A 23,013-nucleotide genomic window follows, 5' to 3' on the forward strand; every position below is an offset into this window, starting at 1 on the left:
CCCATTTTATTTATAGTTTCATGATTTTCTCACTACCACATTGGAGGACCTGTCTCAACCACGACTTCCTGTTCTGCAACGAGTTGTAAATACATAGAATATAGGTTTTAGGGTGATGACAGATGAGAGTCTCAAATTGTTAGTTGTTAGTTGTTAATTGATGATGTCTATTCTTTATCTGACAGCTGTTGATTTAAGTGCTGGTTGTCTACTGGTGATGTGGTTCTGACTAGCAGTTTAAAAGAGTTTTAAATGAAGTGTGATGGGTGTGGACCATAGACATAAAAGATGTGGACTATTTTTGAACACTGACATTGTTTAATCTTATACTATCTTCCAGTTGAACATAAATTTGATTTTTAATATTACAACTATTATCTTTAAAGCATTGTTACATCTCATATCCGTTTGACTCTTTTTTTTATCATCCTTGCTCATCCTTGGACTTTAAGCTAAAGAAGCCTGTTGTCTAACTGCTTTTCAACTTTATTACAGGCTGCACAATATCCTACACAATACTTGAGTCAAAGTTCGCAGCGCAGGTAAGAGGAAGAGCTTTGTCCTTATTTAGAAAGTCTGTCCGGTGCGTCACCGCTGAGTCGTAAAGCTGCGAAGTTACAACTCTTGACAAGTGCGGCTTCATTTAATCACCTCATACTCATGGAATAAACGATGGAGTTCTTCTGGGGGAATATCTTCTTCACTATAACCGTCATTAGTAAGTACTGAATTTCTTTTCGGTCTTTGAACTTGTTATTTTCCCCATAATGCGCCACCGTCCTCTTCACCAAGCAGCATAAAGTTACAAATATTCTCGCCAAGTAGGTTGAAGCTGTAGTTTTATAGTTTATATAGTTTATATGGACGTTTGAAGCTGGTAACGTTTATTAGTCGTTCGTTATATCATTGAATGTGATTTTTTAAAATGTTTTTATACACTTTAAACGATTCTGAAAAGCGAGATGAGTGTTATGTGTGCCCGTTATGAATTTACTGAATGATTTTGACGCGGAGTGTTTTTCTCCCTTGTGACATCAAATGCATTAATTATAGTTAACCTCCATAGATTAAATAAGACCAGATTTGTCGTTTTTCTTTGCATCATATAGTCGATAATAGAGAAATAATCACTATTAGTGTTACTCGATGTCAGCTCCATAACCGGTGGAAGCTTTCAAGCAGCAGCCAAACACTTTTAATTATTCTCCAATGTGCACATTCCCTGTTTCTGAAATGAAGGTACATATTAATATGTTTGTAGTGTCCCATTAGGAAGCGAAGTGTTACTTTGTGTTGCAGGTAAACGGGCGTGGCAGGAGGCTGGACTATAGTGAAGGTTTCCTGAGTCCAGTGCCCATCCACATTCCTCTCCCTGCTTTTTTAGGGAAAGGCAGGCTGATAGTTGAGCATTGCCTGCGTGGGCTTGTGGGTCTGATAGTGCAGCAAGACTGAGTGGAAGAAAAGCAAATTCCATGTCCTGAGGGAGTTCAGAGAGCTGTGTTTCAATGTGTCGATGGAGAAACACACTGTTCCGGGACAGAGGGATGTCTTAAATGCAAACCTTTACACTCGATGAACAGTATGATCTTCATTTGTTGTGAAGCTTTTTTTAGTGGGTTGCCTTGCCCCCAGTGAGTCAAGCTGATGTGCATGATTCAACCACAAAAACTAATCTCTGACTCAAAGGGGGAAGTCTGGCTGATCAACATCACACCTTTTTCCAAAACGAAATCAGTCATGGTAGCAATTTTGTTTTGAACCTCCAAATATGGAAACACAAAATACTATTAATAATGAAGCCTAATTGGTACTGTTTATAGTGGATATAATAGGTAAGGTCCACCTGACTTACATGATGTTGTAGAGGTGGGACTCTATGAAACTATCAGTCTCACTGTCATGTAACCTTGTCTTTCTCCTCCACCAGTTGACAGAATCTGGCACTCACAGTCCTTCAACGTTGGAACTGCAGGTGCCAAGATTTTCAGTGGACCAGCAGCAGAGGAGTTTGGCTATACAGTCCAACAAGCAACAAACCATGAAGGCAAATGGTATGAACTTTAAGTCATTCAAGGATTTTGTTTAATGAAATGAGAGTAATTTTATTTTTTAACTCCAAGACTGCATGTATGGCATGTGCAGGTGCTGTAGCTTTCAATTGGTGGGCAGTTAATATTTTATTTAGTTAATTTCTTTGCAGTGTCTTTGAAATAGCAATAGAGGTTGAAAAAGATAATGATATCAACAGAGTCAAATATCAAGCAGATTGCAAAGTTGCCACTTTTGTAGAGACGCATTGTTAGCACGAGCCTGCAGACCAGAACAGGCTGAATTCAAGTCGTTTAAAACCAAATGCACTGTAACGAATCTTGAAGTTTTCTTCTGTCATATTCCTGAAACTTTGAATCAATGCATTGAGGCACTACTTTGCTCATGGAAGTATTCATTTTAAAAATGGAGTTATGTGGCTGTAAAGGGCTGTGTGTCAGCAATGTTTAGGTATTCCAACAAAGTTCAGGTGACACTGTAGCATGGCTGTAATGTGTGCAGAGTAAATACAACACACACTGTTAGACTAGCACCACCCGCCTATACTGTTGATGCCAGGTGAGATCTGGGTCATGATCTAATCCAGGATCTCATTCTTATCTAACAGGAATTGAATTTATGATGGTATTTGTTGCTGAGATACAAGCACTATAAGGTTTAAACATCCCTGTGTACCACTGCTGTAGCACCACCTCTTAGTTTAAATGTGTCTTGCCAAAGTCCTCCAACCCCTCTCATTCATAAGGACTGTTTTTTTTATTTACAATAACTAATATGCTTGTTCATACGTATGTTGCAATGCAATCTTGAATCTTATAGCATCATCCCAGGGGAAATTCCCATAAAATGAGAGACACTGTAATCTGGAAAAATCCCAAGAGGTTAGATTTATCTGAGTCGCCACAACCACCAACAATCCCGCCATAATTAAACACTCCCTACTCATTTGTAACATTTAGTTAAACAGTAACTGAACTACTCAGTGATGTCTAGATATCTCTGAGTCACAGTCTCATAGAGTAACTCACAGTCTGAAGGAGTGTTCTGATTGTGAAACTGGTTAGTGGCCACACTCAGCGGTCTCTGTGGGGATATTTCTTATTAGTGACCTTGAGAACGCTATAGTGACACATCCTATTTCCTGTCCTCCTGTCTTCCTGTTCTCCACTCACTGCTTGTCTTGTTTGACACCGTGAGAAAATGACACTGTTGAAGTTATGTAGAATTTTGTGTCAGTCTTACAGCAGTGTTGGGAATTCAATCTTGCTGTTACAGGTGGTTCTGGATTTTGAGAGATGTTTAAAGTCCCCCTCCACTCAAAAATGCGTTTTGCTTGTTGTTTCTTCAGTTGGATGTTTGAGCTTCACTGTACAGAGCGATGTATGTGCGGAGTGTGACAGTAGATGGCTGTTTTCACATTCATCTGCTGAAATGGTGGAAAGTTACAACTACTTTGGAGACAATTGTGTTCCAGTATTCAACTTACACAAGTGTGATATGGAAACATGAGGCCTCCAGTGCACAAATAGTACACTGTGAAGTAGGAGACATGTTGTGTCCAGCAGTTAAACTTTTAAAATGAAAAATATTTGCATATTCATAGATTCTGGATTTTTCAATTATGGCTGGGGAGTAGATGACATTTTCAGGATATCTCATCAGAAAATGGCAATGGTTTATAGAAAAAACAAACCAGCCACAAGTTATTATTCAAAGCAGAGTATTTTTATATGTCTTAAAACATGTCTGGAGGGGGACTTTAAATACAAAGTAACAGCTTCAACACCAGGAAGCAACACCTGAATCTTGTGATGTGGGAATAAATCATTTCGAAGTAGATGTTTACTGTGTGAACTTGTCTTGCTTTGCTGTTTCTTAGAAAGCTAGAAGAATGAAGTGACAAGACCACACAGACAAACTATTGCAATGATACTGAATTATATTTATGAATATTTTGTAATGTTTTTGTATTAGTTTTGCTGTTTCTTATCTAAGGACAAGTTGAAGTCTATAGATAGTTCTGTAACTATTAGTGGTTTTAGCTACTCATTCAACTGCGGTATGTTCAGTCGGCTATGCACTGTTCACAAAAACATTCAGAGATGAGTGTTACATTGGGTGTTTATAAGAGTGAGGAAGAGATGAACTTTGTTGTTTTCTGTAGGCTCCTTGTTGGTGCTCCGTGGAGTGGTTTCAGTCGAAACAGGAAGGGGGATGTTTATAAGTGTCCAGTCTCAGGGTCCAGAAACAGCTGTGACAAGCTCAATCTTCAGGGTAAGGTTTGGTGTTTTGTTGTGTAAACTTTGACCTCTCTACCAAACATTGGTCAAGTACTTAACATGCCTAAACAGAACTGTATAAATTCCAGATTTAACAATTATAAACTGAACTTCAATGTAAGACTTAATTTGTTGTCTTTCTTTCAATATACACAGATTCTGTCAGTATTCCAGATGTCAAAAACATTAACACCAACATGAGTCTGGGTTTGACTCTAACACGGATGCCTACAGCACCAAATGGTTTGATGGTATGTGTGTTTGTGGGTTATTACACAAAATATAGAGAGATATAGTGTGAATAAAGTCATGTCATAATTTCCTTTAAAAGCTGTGTTAAAAGGATGTGTAAAGGATGTGTATTCGTGAAGGGAAGTGCATCAGTTCTCAAGGTAAAGTGACTGCTGTAGCCACTGTATTACTACTTTTCTGCAGGTTTCACTTTGTTGTTATTTCCCACCAAAAGAACTTTAATACAGTTTGACCTAAGTCCAAATTTTCCGACTACTAAACTCACACATAAACATACTGGGTTCTTTTAAAGGCAGTGACAAACTTAAAATCCATTAAGTCTGTCCTCTTTTCTTCTGCGGTCATCTGATACAGATGTGCGGTCCTCTTTGGGCACAGCAGTGTGGCAATCAGGACTTCTACCCAGGAATATGTGCAAAATTGAACCCCCTATTTCAACCTCAACCTGCCTTCTCTCCTGCCGTCCAGAGTAAGATCTGTCATGATTTTATATGATTCCTGATCATTTGAGTTGTCTATAGTTAATTATCTTTAAGACAAATTTTCTGCCTTTCAAGAAAGGTTTCAGTTGATGCCAGAATGGTAAAAATTCACCACAGTGATCTACACCTGCTTCAATGTTTGTTACATTACTTATGTTATTATGTTAGTGCAGTTGAGTTCAGAGATTGTTTTGAAAACTGGGACATCATAGATAGATAGAGTTGGCTCATTAACACCAACCTTTTTAACACAATAAATGACTATGGCTAGTTTAGGGCTGTAGCTAACGATTATTTTTATTATTGGTTAATTGACTAGTCTTTTGGTCTACAAAATGTACCATCCTAGAGGACTATAGAAAACAGAAAATATTCACATTTAAGAAGCTGGAACTAGAGAATGTGGGCCTTTTTTCTTATAAAATGACTCAAAATGATTAATTGATGATCAAAATAGACCAACTGATTAATCGACTAATCGTTGCAGCTCTGTTGAAATTATTCTTTCCAGAAGTCAATGTTAGTTTGTTATTTGTACTCTGGGTTTTATATTTTATCACTTAGCTCATCAAGCTCTGCTTTTTATCAGATACGCCTAAACCCTGAACATCTGAGTTCTCTTGAACCCACCAACAAGAAAGAGCGTCTGCTTGCTTGCATGTGTAACCACATGATAATGTCATTTTAACAAATTTAAAGAGCCAACTAAGGGTTAAAATGATATAATACCTATCTCAGACTGGTTTCAAGTTCAGGTCTGCAAAATGTATTTACATAATGTATTAACATGAACTGAAATCAGCGTCTGAATGAATATTCAGCTTTGGGAAATGGTCAGCAGTAGAGTAACGTATATGATCTCAGTTTGATTCATCACTGCTGCTCACATTTGTTATTATATGTCCCCTCTCATGACTTTTATAGCATGTGGAGGGCCTATGGACATTGTGATTGTTTTGGATGGTTCCAACAGCATTTATCCCTGGGCTCCAATGACCGAGTTCCTCAAGAAACTAATACCTTCGCTTGACATCGGGCCCAAAAGCACCCAGGTGATATCTCGTTTCAGTGGTCATAACAACAAGTTGAAGCAAGGGATGATCTTGAGTTAATTCACTTGGTTACGTTTTTGTCTTGCGGTCATTACCAACAACTTTTTGTGCTTTATTACACCAGGTCAGCGTCATTCAGTATGCAGTTGATCCCAAGTTTCAATTCAAACTTAACGAGTATAAAACCAAAGATGAAGTGGTTGCTGCAGCATCTGCAATCGGACAAATGTATGGTCAATCTACCAATACCTTCAAAGCAATTGAATTTGCCAGGTTGGTTTTGCAGTAATACTGCCTTTGTATGTCTTTATTTATTTACTTGTGTGTTTGATTGCTTGATTGATTTCTTGATTATCTTCCTATAATATATTGTTTTTTTCTGTCTGTATGCTCTGTTTTATTATTACTTACTAGGAAATAATAATTATTTTGATGTTGATTTGATTTTAACATCTGTCAGTTTTAGAAAAATGTTATTTTGGCATGTAGTCAATTTTTAATCTCCTAAATTTTTGTGATAAAACCACAAATAATAATTTACATAAAAGTGAAAAGAGTAACCTGTGTCCGCTCTCTTAGTAAGGAGGGTTTCCATCAGACTAACGGAGGCCGATCGGGCGCTGCCAAGGTGATGGTTGTTGTTACTGATGGCGAGTCTCATGATGAGAGCAAAAGAGATTACGTCATTTCCGAGTGTGAGAGACAAGGCATCACCCGCTTCGGTATTGCTGTAAGTGATGACCCGCCACTACAACTACTCATTTACTCTCATCATACTATATACATAGTAGAGTTGTGGCATTTTTAAGTTTTGTTTTCTAATAATGATAATAATAAATAAATCAAGTTATTTCCTTTAAGTTTGAGCAACATGACTTCAATCACATCCTGAGTTCAACTGTGGGGTTCTATATTGTAGAAATGCATGCTGTTGATCATTCAACCATCTTATAATATTCAACAATCATTTTACACAGCCCATTTTTGAGGGTTATTATTATTGCTTCTGTGGGTAAAAAAGTCTCTATGTGATAGAACCAGAAATATATCTGTGGTTATAAATTTTAATTGTTTCCATGAACTTTTATAGCTATGGTTATCTTTATAGTTGTCATTATACATGTGAGCAGGTCTCAAGATATAATGCCTTCTGACTGGATCCACTGGACCTAATTCTGATATCCAAATCTTACTTTTGTATACATTTCTGATTGATTTGATGTCTTGATTTACCAGTGTTATTACCTAGACTTCAATCACTCTTTGAAATCCTGAATTTTGCGATAATCTCCCCCTTTTTCCTAGGTCCTGGGTTATTACATCAGAAACAACATCGACACAGAAAACCTAATAAAAGAAATCAAATCCATCGCCAGTTTACCCACAGAAAAGTACTTCTTCAATGTGTCTGAAGAGGCGGCTCTCTCCACCATCGCTGGAACGCTGGGGAACCGCATTTTCAACATAGAGGGTACATATTATTTCTATTCCCTTCCTGTTGTTGTCTATGCCAATGTGTAATTTACTTGACACTGCATAGTCATACACTACTTGAAGAGTGTGTTCAAAAAGACTCCTCCAGTCATGTCACAACATGTCTTTCATAGTTAAAAATCCCAAGACAGATTAAGATCTGACACATCTTGCACTTGGACTCTTGATTTGCTCCACTGATTTGGATTGTGGTGTTAATCTGCTTTGTCTGTTCACAAGGAACTGGAAAGGGGGGCGACAACTTTAAGATGGAGATGTCCCAGGTGGGGTTCAGCGCTCACTACTCCAGAAAAAAGGTACAGTCAGAGCACTGCCTTGTGCAGTTCTAAAAGTGTGACCATGTTTGGATGTTTGTAACACGCAAACATGCACTGCAGTAAAAAGTGAAAGGAGTTGTGGTTTGCTATTGACATGCATTAAATAATTTGAAGGCTTATCAGATGGCAAGACATGACAGTGGTTTAAACTGCTTTGAAGGAGAATTTTACAACTCTTATGATAACTCTACAAAAGAATAACACTATAAGTTATTCTACTTAAAAAGTATGATTGGCTGTATTTGGCCAAAGCACTATGTTGTTGGAATACAACAAAAGTTGGGCCAACACCTTCAATTTTGCTGGATTGTCCTGCCCTTTATTTCCTGGTGTTAATCCAAAATCTGTGGCCCATCAGATTTTGTGCCACTACAGGGTCAACAATAAAAAAAACACTTATATATATGTATTTGTCAAATAAAATATTTCAATATTTATATTTATAAAATATAAATATTGAACTGATCTCTACATACAGATGTATGTACCACAGGCCACCAGTGCCTACTATCACGGCTACCTAAATACTTATAAGAACAATTGAAGTGGCACTTTAACTAGTCACATAATACAGAGTGAACTGCAATCCCTTTTGCAACAACACACTTGTTGTACCAGCACAGCAGCCTCACTCAAATGAAAGAGGAACAGTTTTTACCACAGTGTCATTGTTGGTCGGACGCAACATTTTGCTTCCGACCAACAATGGCTTCTTATGACATTTAGAGAATACTTCCACGCCACAGTATGTCCTATTTCACACGTAGAGTATTTCGTTCTTAGTTCTTATCATTTTTTCTCATTTAAACTGAAGCAAGTGAATATGGTCCGAAACCTGAAGGAATTTTAAAATATTGTAAATAAAATGTTAATGGCTGTGCTACAATCAGTTATTGAATCTGCTGACTGACCTTTCAATTTGCTGTTTAAGGATGTGATGATGCTGGGAGCAGTGGGAGCCTACGCTTGGAGTGGGACTGTTGTCCATCAAACAGGGTCAAAAGTAGACATTCTTCCTGTCTCAGCCTTTGAGGCAATTCTTCAAGATAGAAACCACAGCTCATTACTGGGTAGGCATTTTCATTTGACCAACTCTAGTATGAGGTTGGGGTTTTTTGGGGGGTTACATAAAGTGGACTCTAAAAGTTGCACTATTATCATAATCTATATCCATGTACCTACCATAATTCTATCATCAAAATCCTATATTTTGCTTTAAGAGAAACTACAATGTGTATATCACAGATTCAATTATGTAATCTTTTTTTTTAGTTTTGTAATAGTGTTTTTGTGTGTATAATTCTGCCTTGACAGCATGTAACAATTCAAGTTCAGGTTTTAAACTTTTAATTTGTGGTCATTTCCAGGTTACTCAGTCAGCACGCTGAGTGATGGATCTACAGAATACTTTGTGGCTGGTGCACCTCGCTCCAACCACTCTGGACAAGTTATTGTCTATACCGTCAATGCCCAGAAGCAATCCACCATCATAGATTCAGAAAGAGGGAAACAGGTACTTATTTAAGAGGTTAAGGCATTCACATTTTCCACAAGATCCAACTCTGTTGTAGATTGTAGGGATTTTAGCTGAAGGCCATCGGTCAACAGGCTGTACTGCTACTGCTACTTTTCCCCCCAAAAAATTCTTAAACAATACATTTTGTGTAGTCACACAAATAAAATTCAACATCAGTAAACAGCTGGAAATTGCTGTCCTAGATTGGGTCGTATTTCGGAAGCGTTCTGTGCTCTCTGGATGTGGACAAAGACGGAATGACGGACCTCCTGCTCGTTGGTGCACCCATGTTTATGAGCGAGCTGAAGAGAGAACAAGGCCGGGTCTACCTCTTTTCTGTCACCAAGGTAAAAATCAATACATTGTAACTTTTATTGTAACATCTCTTGGTCTGGATTTCCTGAGTAACAGTGCACAAGAAAGTAAGCATCAGTATTCACACTTTGGCATAAAGATGAATAGTTTCTGGCAACTGGAGAGACATTCTGCAAGTTCTTAAAACAACAGATGATGATGATAATAATTACACAAGAAAGGCCAGTGGGTTTTGGGCTGCTCAGTTTCCTTTCATGATTTATTCAGCACAGGTTGGTACCAAAAATAGATGTAAGAAAAGTTTAAGATATATTCTCAAAGCTGGAATATTTCATTTCCAAAATTCAAGACATATGAATTCCATTTATTGCTTTCTTTGAATTTAAAGCTACTTCAGCTTACATGACTTTCTATCTTATCATCTGAAGGGTATACTGAACGAGCAGGGATTCCTCAATGGTCCGCTCTCCACTGAGAACGCACGTTTTGGGATGGCCATATCCGCCGTTCCTGACCTGGACCTCGACGGTTACGATGATGTTGTTATTGGAGCACCACTAGAAGACAACAAAAGAGGCGTCATCTACATCTACAATGGGGAGAAGAAGACATTAAACAAAGAGTTCTCACAGGTACAGAGAGAAATATTTGTGTTTAATATTCGATCGACTGAGAAAGTCTTTGTGGTTCAGGAAACAAGAGTTTTTGCCTCTCATATGACAAATATATTACATTTAATTTCCTTAATCCGAGTACAAGAGTAATTATAATGTTTTATCTTTTTCAGAGAATACTGGGCTCTAAACTGGATCCTCAAATGCTGTATTTTGGAAGGTCCCTTGATAGCTACCAAGATCTGAATGGTGATAAAATCCCTGACATCTCAATTGGTGCGTATGGTAAAGTGGTCCAGCTCTGGTGAGTTAATAATTAAGATAACTGAGAATAATGAAAAATGTGAGTAGATGATGTAATGATTTTCCATATTATATTACTTACTGTATATCAAGTTCACTCAATAAATCCATTATTTTTGAATTTGCATGACTGGTAATAATTGTAAATTACACTTCATTTTCAGGTCCCGAGGTGTGGCGACAGTTTCAGCTACAGCTTCTTTCAGCCCTGATAAAATCAACATTTTCAACAAACCTTGTGACATTAACGGACGCAAGCTTTCATGTTTCATCACCAGACTCTGTTTTAGTGCAGCCTTCAGGCCCAAGAACCCTGTTGGACCCATTGGTAAATCTGAACATCCGTTAGGCTTTTTAAGAATATGTAGCTTCCTATTGTTTAGAGTAATTGTTTGATATTTTGGGAAATATGCTTGCTGAAAGTTGTTTCTAATGGTTCTCAAGAAAAAAAAAAGATTGATCTCAGATGTCAAAGGAGTGTGTCATATTTAGTACTATTTTCACTTCTTTCAGATATATCCTACAATTTGACTCTGGATGCTGACTTGCAGGCATCTCGGGTGACCTCAAGAGGACTGTTCACAAAAAACAATGAACGCTTCCTCTCAGAAAAGGCAAAAATATCATCTACACCCCTCTGTCAAGACTACCAAGTTTACGTTCAGGTAATAGATGATCTGTTGTGTTTCTTTATGATTCAGTGTGCAGTCATCAAGGAGCATCAGTGACTGGTAAAAGTGCAGTGTGTAGAATTTAGTGGCATCTTGCGGAACGGACTGGGCAGTAACTGAATATAAAATTCATAAGTGTTTTAATTAGTGAATTAATCACCTGAAAATAAGAATCGTGATTTCATTACCTTAGAATAAGCCCTTTATATATACAGAGGGAGCAGGTCCTCTTCTACAGAGGCTGCCATGTTACACCGCCATGTTTCTACAGTAGCCCGGAATGGACAAACCAAACACTGGCTCTAGAGAGGGTCTTTATTGTTTTCCGCAAGTTTCACAGCCACCGTAGGTTGTCCTACACGCATGGGAAGGGGAAGGGGAGGGGGAGAGGATGGGTATTCACCGCTATATGCCGCTAAACCTTACACACTGGTCCTTTAAGTGTGTACCTTGATGTGATAAGGCCTGCGGGAAACACAGAGTTAATGTACAGACACTGTATGTTAAGTTCTTTCAAATGGATCTTGTATAACAGTAGCCCTTAGTTGACAGATTAGTTATATACCTTTACAGAATGCAATGTCTGCATTGTAGGGATATTATTTCATATTTATTTTTCCAAAATAGACATTAATTTTTCCACGTTTTTTTTTTTCGACAGGAGACACCTGATTTTGTCAATTCCCTCAGTCTGAAAGTAGAAATCGAGCAACAGAATGCAGATGTGAACCCTGTCCTCGATATGTCCTCTCAGAGTGCCTGGGAGTTCTTTGTAAGTGACAGATATTATACATGATATCTCTGATTGTATCTGTGTTAAATCTTTTTTGGTTTTAGTATTTGCCACCTCTTTGGTCTTCACTGACCTACAGGAAACGCATCTGGTGACAAAAGGCTTCAAACATAATGGTTATTTTGCAGAGGTGTTTGTACAGTCATTTAAAATGACGTGGTGGGTGTGTCTGATGATTACTAGCTTCTAAGTGTTTCACTAAGTCATGCAAGTTCTAAGATTTACACACTTCTTGTTTTCCCAACAAGAATATAGGTCATCCAATGCACTAAAAATATAATAAATTTCCTATATGTTTTTCCAAAAGAAATCAATTCATATGAAATAGACATTATTGCAGATGTAGCTGAATTGAAAATCCAGCTTTTGAAGAATAAAGCAGCATCCTGTGTTGAATTTGCTGCTCTGTTGTTGTTTCAGAACCCCTTCACAAAAGATTGTGGCTCCGATGACGTGTGCATCAGTGATCTGGTGCTGAATGTGAAGACAGACACAACGGCATCCAGGTGAGAATCACTGACTCAGGTGTACAGTTCCACATGCAACATGCCATACTTGCTGTTCATTACATATATAATATAGTGTTTAAGAAAAGAGTTAATGACCTCTGTTGCAGGAATTCACTTGATGTGTAATTCTGTCCTCGGGATAAAACATTTTGTTGTTGAAAGTAAGAACAAGTTTGGGCAAGACAATGTCTGTGAGTCATTTATAAACTGAGGATAAGTGAGGAGCTTAAAGGCTCTGAAAATGTGTCTCAATCAGCTTGTTACTATAAGCAGTGGGATCTTACTGTACATTATGAGATTTTCTCCTACATTTTGGACAGTTTTAGTTTTTCCCCATTGGAGGTTTGAGGTGGGCATTTGTGACTGTTGTTGTGATTCGGCGCTATATAAATAAAACTGACTTGACTTGACTTGACATATGTCAGTGTACCAATCAGAATTTAGCAATATTTGAACCAGAATCTGAAGACATAGGTGGGGTTGTTCACTTATGATGCCAAGCCACTGTCAATTAAATTTCATCAAACCACACCTGCACAGTCCTGATAAAGTAGATTTATGAGTTTTTGTGTGTTAAACTCCTAATAGATTTTTTCCTAAACTCTGACTTTAAGTGTTGCTTATTTAGTCATGAATATTTAATATTATAGAGAAATACTCAAGATGTAAAACCAAGTTTTCTGGAGCTTTAATCATTTGACGTTATGTTTTGAAACAGGTTTTTACAGTCAAAGTCAGTAACTCATATAGTGAGAAAGCTTCGATTACACTTAAGCAATTACAATTACACTGCCTTTATCACATATTTACACTGTCGTGATACACCATATTACATTTTCACAGTTTATATATGTGAACAGAACTATGTAAAAGCCTCTCTAGTGGCCTCTGGAGGCTATACTGAGCTGGCTGACATACCAACTGATATACAGTACAATACCATCCTCAAATCTTCTGCTTGCAGGGCTAAGATAATGACAAGTAGTGAATAGTAACAACATAGTGTACTCATTCAACAGAGAAGGAACAATTGTTTAAAGATTAGACCAGATTTAGCAGAATGGGTAATATTCTGTTAAATGTCACACCCTGGTAACTCCTAACTACGATTACAGCATTTTCTATTTTCACTGTTTTATGATCTGTCTAATTGCAAATAGATGCACAAATTAGAGTTTTCCAGTTTTTACAGCAACTTCATAGCCTATAAAATGGTCGGGTCAGACTTGTGAGCTTGGAAAAAACTTGCAAAGTTTGGGTGATATATGCTCAGTGAATTAACTCAGATGAAAGCATAAGAACAAAGACTTTACAGAGACCATACAACACTTCTTAAATATTTTCCCACTCATTTAATCATATGATGTTTTGCAGCTGTTAATGATGTTCACTTTTGTGTCCCCTTGGTTAAAATGTAGACTTTATTTCATGCCTCTTATTGAGTTTCTTATTCTTAAAGCTCTGTGATTTACAGTATGTGCTGTATTGTACATTTTAAGTTGAATGCAGAGACTATGTTGTCCATCTAGTTAACATCAGTGGGGTAAGATTTTTTTATAGATATCAAAGACAAAAAGGAGAAAGATCAACAATCTTCTAAACAATATGAAATAAGGGAAATAAGGGAAAGATCAATTTTATCATTCTTTATTATTCTTGTCCTTCTGGGCAATGAGACTCTACTGTAAGTATGCTACTTTAAACTGTGGCATACACAAATTAGAAGACAAGACAAGACAAATGCAGTGTATATTAATTGGAGTTCTTGTGTTACAGCTCAGCTCCTGTTCTGGTCAGCGGCAGTAACCAGGAACTGTCATTTGAAGTCACCGTGAAGAACAAAAAGGAGAACGCCTATAACACCCAGGTCTTGGTCACATATTCCAGCAACCTCTACTACTCCTCTGTCTCTCCACCTGTGAGTAATTAAAGCAGTTTATGTTGACATGATGCTTAAAATGTGAAAAAGACTTTTTAGGTACTTAAAAATCACACATGCATACACCACATGAATGCACATTCTACATAACTAAACACCTAATTCAACCCATTTTTCAGCATTTACTGATCAAGTTAATTAGAAAAATTAGTTTTTGGATATTTTTTGTACTTTTCCGTCTGTGTTGGTGAATAGATATTTAAATAACATCAAAATGTTTTCAGTTTTACGGTGTGGTAATATACAGTAATGACAGTATTGTGCTGGTAATGTGCTATCCTGGACTGATCATTTACAGACGGATGGAGTCAAATGCACCTCAACTCAAACACAAATTGTCGCTTGCCAAGTGGGATACCCAGCATTAAAAACAGACCAAGAGGTAAGTGCAAGAAAAAAACATAAATTTCTCTTTTCATGTGAGATGAGTGTGTAATTTTAATCATACAGATTATATGAATAAGTGTACTAACGCAAAACTTCACATCACAGATGAAATTTAAGATCAATTTCGATTACAACCAGGAGGTGTTGCAAAATCGAGCCGAGGTGAAATTTGAGGCTAAAAGGTAAACTGCATTCAAATAATTGAAAAATGATGACTCTCAAGTCAGATTTCATTATGAACATATAATAATGTTATAATGGTAACCTTTTTATTAACAGTGATGGTAAAGAGGAGAAACCTGCAGACAACAATGTGGACATAACAATTCCTGTTAAATATGATGCAGGGATCAGTCTAACTAGGTGACTTTCCTTTCTATCTAACTTTACTTTTTACAACTTTAATTTTAATCAGACAGTGTAAGAATGACAGTTGACCATGTGCTAATTTCTATGATTTCTTTTTCCCAGGAAGTCAAATATTAATTTCTACGTGGCAGACACTACTCTTCCAGTGGTAACAACGGTGAAAAGTTTAGATGACATCGGCCCAGAGTTTAACTTCACAGTGACGGTGCAGTAAATTGATCCATCTGTTAAAATATCGTTGTCTCATTCCTCATGTTATTCATTAAGAATGTGTATTAAAACATACTTGATTTAAAGGTTTCAACAGGCACCTTCCCTGTCAGCCTCCTGTACCTGACCATAGCTCTGCCAATGACCACCAATGGAGGAAACCAGCTCCTCTATGTTACCAATGTGGATACACAAGCAGTGAGTACTCAAGTCAAATACACCAAATACCACCAACTATATTTGTTGGTAATCTGATGATAATAGTTAACAAAGTAGTCAGTTTGGTTGATTAATAAAACAAAACATAACCCCTACACACTTGCTTCTTCTGAGTCAGGCAGTGTAACATGTCTTTGGCACTTACTGTATTACTTTGGGATGTAAAAAGGGTGCAAAATGAACCTTTTGCCCACTGGCCAAATGGCTAGTGAATGTTTAAATTGTACCAGCCACTCAATAGATTGCCATTGTTTTTTTTTTTGGCTGGTGAGTGAAGTAAATTTACCAGCCACTTGTATATTTTACCAGCATTTGGCTGGTGCTAATTTTGTGCCCTGAATGTGAAAACACAGAGAGGGTTTGTAGATTAATTTAAGTCTTCTCCACCTGCAGGGAGGTTCTGTCAGCTGTGACTCCAGCGGCCTGGTTGACCCGCTAAAGATCGGTGTGAAGAGCCACAAAGTTTCCTTCTCTGAGGAAAACCTCAGAGGCATGGAGAAACTGGTCAGTCACCTTTTTCTTTGCATATTTTTCTCTTTATATATGTCAACTTGTATCACAGAAGTCACTGCTGTACAGATGTTGAATAAATGAGGGCAACTAGTGATGCAAATCACTCATGTAAATCAGCCCTAAATCTACATCTCATGAATATATTTAAATACACACAAGACAAAATAGTTTTTATCATACATTCATGTGTTTGTAATTTGTTGTATAATTCATGTAATATTTTTTATTCTTCTCCAATGATTTTGTAGTGCATATATAGTGTTTTCTTTTTATTTTTTGTTTACTTACCACATATTTTTCATTGTTTGCTCGACTCATTATGCTTAGCTGCTGGTCATTTCCAAACAACTTAAATGCTGTAGTTCATATTTTTATACTGGCTTCACAAACAATTATAGTTGACATGTTTAGTGATGTAAAAGTTATGTATTAAATATTGTTAAACAATACCTTGCCATATTTACACTTATTTTCTTCAACAAATAGAACATTTTAGGAACTTTTAAAATTGTGGTTGCACTTAAAATTCAGTGTTAATTGTTTCCTTTTTTTGTTGTCGCTGTTGTTGCTTTGACAGGACTGCAAGAATGCAAAGTGCAAGTATATAAAATGCATCCTCAAAGACACTGAAGTAAAGAGCGAGTACTTAGTGAAAGTTAAAACCAGGATCTGGAGTGGAACATTTATTACGGTAAATACATTCAACAGTGAGCCTGATTTTTAAATAATGGTTTTTCATCCTGTGTTTAATGGCATTACATTTGTTTTGTGTAGAATTCATACTGACACTTTCTGTGCTCTCATTTGTTTGAATTTGTCATCACAGGCTACCTATCAGACCATCGAGCTGACCTCCAGCGTTGATGTTGAGACCTCCAACCCCGATTTGCTCATAATCGACGTCAAACAGTTGCCAGTAAATTCACATTTCAACATTTTGATATACTGCCTTGCAAAAAATGAGGAAGGAAATTTAAGAGAGAAGTTAAACATTTCATTCGTGACCTGTAATGCTTTTAAATACTTTTTGAAGCAATTCTAACACTTATTGTGATTTACATGAAGTTCTCTCGATGCAACGCCATTGTTGATGCAGTTTTTACAAGTAAAGAATTGCCGTTACAGTATATGTTTGAATGTACCATAGCAGAAAAAAATGGTTTTAATCTCTCCATTGCAAAATTACATCATATTTTGACTCTAAATTCAATGAGCTTATGCAAGTTCCTGTTTTCATTTGTTGATCAACCTCACGTTTGGAGTGAAACAGGCCATGTAGTGATCACTCTTTTTCTGCTGCTGTCCAGGTGGTGGTGACAATCAGTAAACCTGGAGAGAAAGGTGAAGTTCCAGTGGGAGTGATCGTTGGCAGCGTTATAGCAGGCCTGCTGCTGCTAGCTCTGGCTGTTGGACTGCTGTGGAAGGTGAGTGTCTGTCTGCGCTTTGGTGAAAATGATTTAAACATAAAGAAATGTAAGTAAATTATTTCAAGAACTTAGGTATGCCTGTTTCGTATTTGCCAACATGTGAATATTTAATCAAGGTGAGAGAGTTCACCAGAGAGGAGATCTGGTGACCTTACAAATGTTGTTTTATATTTTTCAGTTATGTCCATATACAATATGTTTGTTTCATTAGGGGCCTAGGTTAGAGCAACATGTCATATTTTTTTATTTTTTTCCACTAATACATGAACTGTGACTTTATCTGAATATAATCTGTTTACTTTCTAGTTTGGATTCTTCAAAAGAAAATACCAGCAGCTTCAGAGAGAGGATGATGATGAAGACGGGCAGAGTCACCCACACGTAGATGAAGTGCTGTGAAGTGAAGAGAAAACCCGCAGCCTTCTCACTCCGCTGGAAATTTCCAGGGTGAATACTGGTACCTCTTATGGGATCTTGTAAATTGCAACTGGACTAAAGCTTAATCACTGGAAACTGGGCATTTGAATGATATGGAATCTATTCCATTTCTGGATAACTGGGATTCGACCCTCTGTCCATAATTCAGAGGATTACTGTTAGTCTCTTCTTGTTTTTGTACATTCTCAATTTGTTGTTGTGCACTGATTTTGAATAAATGTAAATAACTATTTTTTTCAACATGACAAAACATAGTAATGCTTATTAGGCCGTAGATGATATTTGGATGCAAATGTTGCCTGGGTTCATGGGTTTCACACTGTGTTTCACTGTTTTGAATACTTCTGGGCAACATGATTGATAAGTAGCAGTTTGAAATAGAGATAATGTTTTATCATCATGAAAATTGCTCATTTAACATACACTCCATAGGCAGGCGGTCATTAACATAAACTGTCTTGAGATCTGCTGTCACCACTGACACTCAGGGCTTTTCTTGCATTAAGACAAATTCTATCAGTAGTCCGAATGCAAAAGGAAACGATACAGATCCTGGAAAATGTTATGCATGACAGTATTCTGTTTCCTTATGTTTGTACTGTATATACTGTAAGATAAAATTATGAACTTTCAGACTGGGTTTTATACTGTATATGAAAAGATTAGAGGAGTCTATGAGTCCATGGAGTACCTACTTGTGATGTTGTTCTTTTTATATGGATGATATTTTTGTTTGTTACCATTAGTGGCTCAACTTGTCAGGTATGAATATTATAGTAGCATATTGTTTAGGGCTGCAACTAACCATTATTGTCATGATTGAGTAATCTGCTGATTTTTTGATTGATCGAATAATGGTTTTGCAATTTCAGGAATTAGAAATTATCACACTTTTCCAGGTTCCTAGATTATGTTTTTAAATGGGTTGTTTTATACAACCAACAGTCCAAAAGCAACAGAACTTACATTACAATCATATAAGTCAAAGAAAAGCAGCATAGTTTGAATCGTTAAATGTTTACAATGTTCTTGAAAAATGACTCAAACCATTAAATCGACGATCAAAACAGTCGCAGATAATTTTTCTCTTGATCAACTAATCAATTAATTGGTCGATTATTTTTGCTCCAAAAGTTTATTTGTAGGCCAAAAGGACACAATGCCTTAAATCAACAAAACACACTGTTCCCCATGTACAAATACGGTTCACTACAGAGATAAAAGTTTGACTCAGACTTTGTTTGCCAAAAGCAACAACCAGATTAATTTACTTCTTAAACGGTACCATTTGTTGTTAGAGGTTTGATGTGAGATAATCCGTCTCTGTGTCAGGCTGTATTGCCCCAGCTTTACCACAAGATGGCAGCATGATATAAATGACATGTTGGCACTGCTCATTACTTCCTCAATGCTATGTAAATGACTTGAACAGTCCATAGGACTTTCATTTAATATATTGTAATATATGACCCATTTTTCATTGTATTGTATTTGTCCTTTATTGTCTTATATACTCTCCTTTCCTCTCCTCTCCTCTCCTCTCTTCCCTTCCTCTCCTTGCCTCACCTCTCCTCTCCTCTCCTCTCCTCCCGTCCCCTCCTGGAATACCTTTAGAAAACCTGACCCTGCTAGGGACCCTAGTTGGACCACATCCCTGCACAAATCAGTACAATTTAAGTTTTCCCTCAAACTCGATTATTTTCCTCTCACATTTTTGACTATTGTATTCTCCCAGTTAGGTTAGTCAGTCCCTTGACTGTTAAGGAATGTGTTTCTGGATGTTTTTCTTTTGAGCAAGCCAACTCCAGCACCCAGCAGAGTCTTTTAGCATTCATTTCTTTGGATCTGGCGAGGTGGAATATGCTATTTGTCTCTAATAAGTAGCATATTTTTTGAGAGCCTGGGCTCAAGTCTTCCTTGTTGGAGGGGATATATACAATCTGATGAATGATGGAGCTGCTCTGTTTCACAATTACTCATGAGCTACGGTGTTGTGAAACAGCATTTGGATTCTATGTATATGTGTACAGGGAGCAATGTGGAAATAGTTGATGAAATGAGATACAGTGTTTGAACACCTTTTTAAAGTCCCATGCCACAGTGGGATGATTGCTCAAATATTGCTGCAATGTTCTTGTAAATCAAAAGTGATGTCACTGCAAATTATTTAATGACAGTCAACCTTTATTTGCACTTTGTCAGGCTTTTTGGCATTACCTGGACTTGACTGTAATATTCACAGGTTTCACTGGAACTACTTTTAAGACATTTTTTTGTGTTGTAGCATAATAGGGATTATCATTAAGTAGTAAAGGTGGAAGTTGGTCCTTTGTTTTCATTTATTTCAATTAAGAATGACATTTGGGTTTTTTTAAGAGTGTACTTGCCATATCTAATCGACTCAAGGGGCAACAGCTGCAGCCACACAGTATTACAGTGTAAACTTAAGTGTTTTTTAATGCAAACGTTCTGCATCAAATTAAGAATGAATTAATGTCATCCCCTGTGGCATCAGGAGGGTGTGCAACCAATCAGTTTTCATGAATTCCATATTATAATCCGTGACTTGATCATTCTACTAAGATGCAAAAAGTTCCCATCAGTGCTAATCATTCGCTCCAAGTTTCTTTTTGTACCAAACTCAGCTCAGGGACTGGGACATTGAGTCTGGTTGTCCCTCTGCTGATGCCATTAATGGCTTCACAGCCAGCACTTTAAAGTTGATACAGCAGGGCAGTAATGTACTGTACTCTCATGTCAGGAAGTGTTTTTGAAACTTCAACTCTTCAAAGACACTGATCTCACAAATCACACACACCAGACAGAATGATTTGCCAAGTATAACTCAACATCAACTGAACGTTTACAGATTTGCAGAAAGAATTGTCTCAGATATTGACTTTTACACCAGTTTTGATGTGATGATGTCTTTAAAAAGTGGCTTTGAGGTTTATATAGAACCTTTGGTAGGCTCCTTTGTGCATTTGTAGTCAAAATAGTCTTAATGGTTCTGTTCAATCATTTCACACAATTGTGAAATTAGTCAGATTCTTGATTCACTAGATGGGATGAGTGGGTAAAATGAAAAGACCTATCAGTTTTCATCTCTGTCCCTTGATAAAATTATAAATAGATTAATAATAGAGTAGACTTCCTTAAGTGTGGCATTCAAGTATGAGTCTAATATAAATGTGCATGTCAGACAGATCATATTATTGCTTACAGACACCTTCTCTTGGCTTTTATTACATGAACAAATCCCTAGGGATGTTGTCTACTTCAAAAACATTGTGGAAAAGTTTCACTCGAAATCCAAATTTGTGAGATTTCTTAAATTTCATGATGCTACATTGTCTAATTGATTCTGATAATAATCATCACAAGCAAGAAATCATTTTGAGCAATAACTCAGCAGATACTTCGGAAGTACCATATATGGTCACTGTATGTTATCAGTAAAAAGCTGAATTGAAAGGAGGGTAGGTTATAAAAATGTTTGCCACCAGGGAATCAAAAATACCCGATAAGTCCTAGAGACAATGGTTACAAGGACAAACTCTGTTTTTAAGTCTTCCAGCTGACTTCTGTTTCTTATTACAATTTAAAGCAGGTAATTTATTATCTGTCAGCTGATTAGAGTTTGAAAGCAGGTCCTGTAAACTGAGGAGCAACAGATCTGCTTTTCTTCTTCTGTTTCTCTTTTCTTAAGTACAGCTGTTGGATTGTACAGTAAGTAGCATGAACTCCATCACTGGATCACAAAAAATAACACTGCAAGCACAAAGAGTCTAGCACAAAAAAAATCAGTCTCATGTGGTATTAGATGAGAAAAAGTGGGTGATCCTATATGAGTAATATGTAACGGGAATATCTAACTGCAACTTGTATTATGTTGTTATGTAATGATCATTTTATAATAAATTCTACAGTATGTATGTTTGTATATTCCATATATATATATATATATTGTATAATGTGAACCCCTTATACTTTATCTGTTATGGTTCTTAATCATCTGATGTTTTTGTGAAAGACCGTTTGTGATGAAATCAATAATGAAATAAAAAGTTTTTTCTCAGTGCTGTTTGTGATGCAAATGCACAAACAAGAAAATAACCAGCTGTCCCATAACAAACGTAAGAGTGTTACAACACAAATGTCTCTTCAAAAGTAGGGGAAAAAACAAACTAGTTATAATTTATGACTATCATAATATTGCTGTTGGTCACAACAGACACATAATGGTGATTTTGAAATGATGTATTATAAAGAATTGTAGATTATCGATACCTGAGTGATATTTCACTGGTATGAGAGGAGATTATAGTGTCTTGTGCCCGGAGGACAGATAATGAACTCTCTGGTGTCTGATTCGTAGGGCAGCCTGTTTGCTCTTTGCTCTGGAGAGAGCTGTAACCAGAGTTCCGCTGAAGAGGTCGCGCAAGGACTTCTGAAGGAGTACAGCCTGTGCGTCAGTGAGTGGAAAGCTCTGTGCGTGCGTGCGTACGTGTGTGTGTGTGTGTGTGTGTGTGTGTGTGTGTGTGTGTGTGTGTGTGTGTTTCATTCAATGAAATGCAACACCCTTCTCTGTCTGAAGCCTCTTCGGAAACAGGTTTGATTATATTTAAAAGCTTGACCCGGGAGAGAAACCCAAACAACTGTCTGTTCTAATATTAGCAGTGCGGCTGCGGACTACTATGAATTCTATTATTGTCTGGGCTCGGATATATTCCAAAAGGCAACTCTCATCAAAAGATTTACACTTTTGTGTGCAGTTGGTGGAAAAAATATCAGTTACCAACAAGTAGTACTCCTAATTTGAAGGACTGATGGCATGCCCGGATAGGTATGTTGGCTCTAGGCCT

At 37.1% G+C, this 23,013-nt stretch overlaps 1 protein-coding gene across 1 annotated transcript; it reads left to right on the plus strand.

The window, feature by feature from the left end:
- Positions 1-568: 568 nt before the first annotated feature.
- itga2.2 (integrin, alpha 2 (CD49B, alpha 2 subunit of VLA-2 receptor), tandem duplicate 2) lies at positions 569-22,226 on the plus strand. The gene is made up of 30 exons (XM_067614841.1): positions 569-718; positions 1,928-2,051; positions 4,214-4,323; positions 4,485-4,579; positions 4,935-5,049; positions 5,987-6,114; positions 6,239-6,387; positions 6,694-6,844; positions 7,420-7,585; positions 7,828-7,904; positions 8,857-8,995; positions 9,293-9,438; positions 9,645-9,788; positions 10,185-10,388; positions 10,544-10,674; positions 10,838-11,001; positions 11,187-11,338; positions 12,006-12,116; positions 12,558-12,643; positions 14,423-14,564; positions 14,884-14,967; positions 15,078-15,154; positions 15,252-15,335; positions 15,444-15,546; positions 15,639-15,749; positions 16,164-16,274; positions 16,861-16,974; positions 17,110-17,199; positions 17,591-17,707; positions 18,017-22,226. The coding sequence occupies exons 1-30, from the start codon at positions 673-675 to the stop codon at positions 18,107-18,109; spliced, it is 3,564 nt and encodes a 1,187-aa protein (XP_067470942.1). The 5' UTR covers positions 569-672; the 3' UTR covers positions 18,110-22,226.
- Positions 22,227-23,013: the final 787 nt, after the last annotated feature.

Source organism: Thunnus thynnus, chromosome 2 (genome assembly GCF_963924715.1).
Source record: "Thunnus thynnus chromosome 2, fThuThy2.1, whole genome shotgun sequence".
Classification (NCBI taxonomy): Eukaryota; Metazoa; Chordata; class Actinopteri; order Scombriformes; family Scombridae; genus Thunnus; species Thunnus thynnus.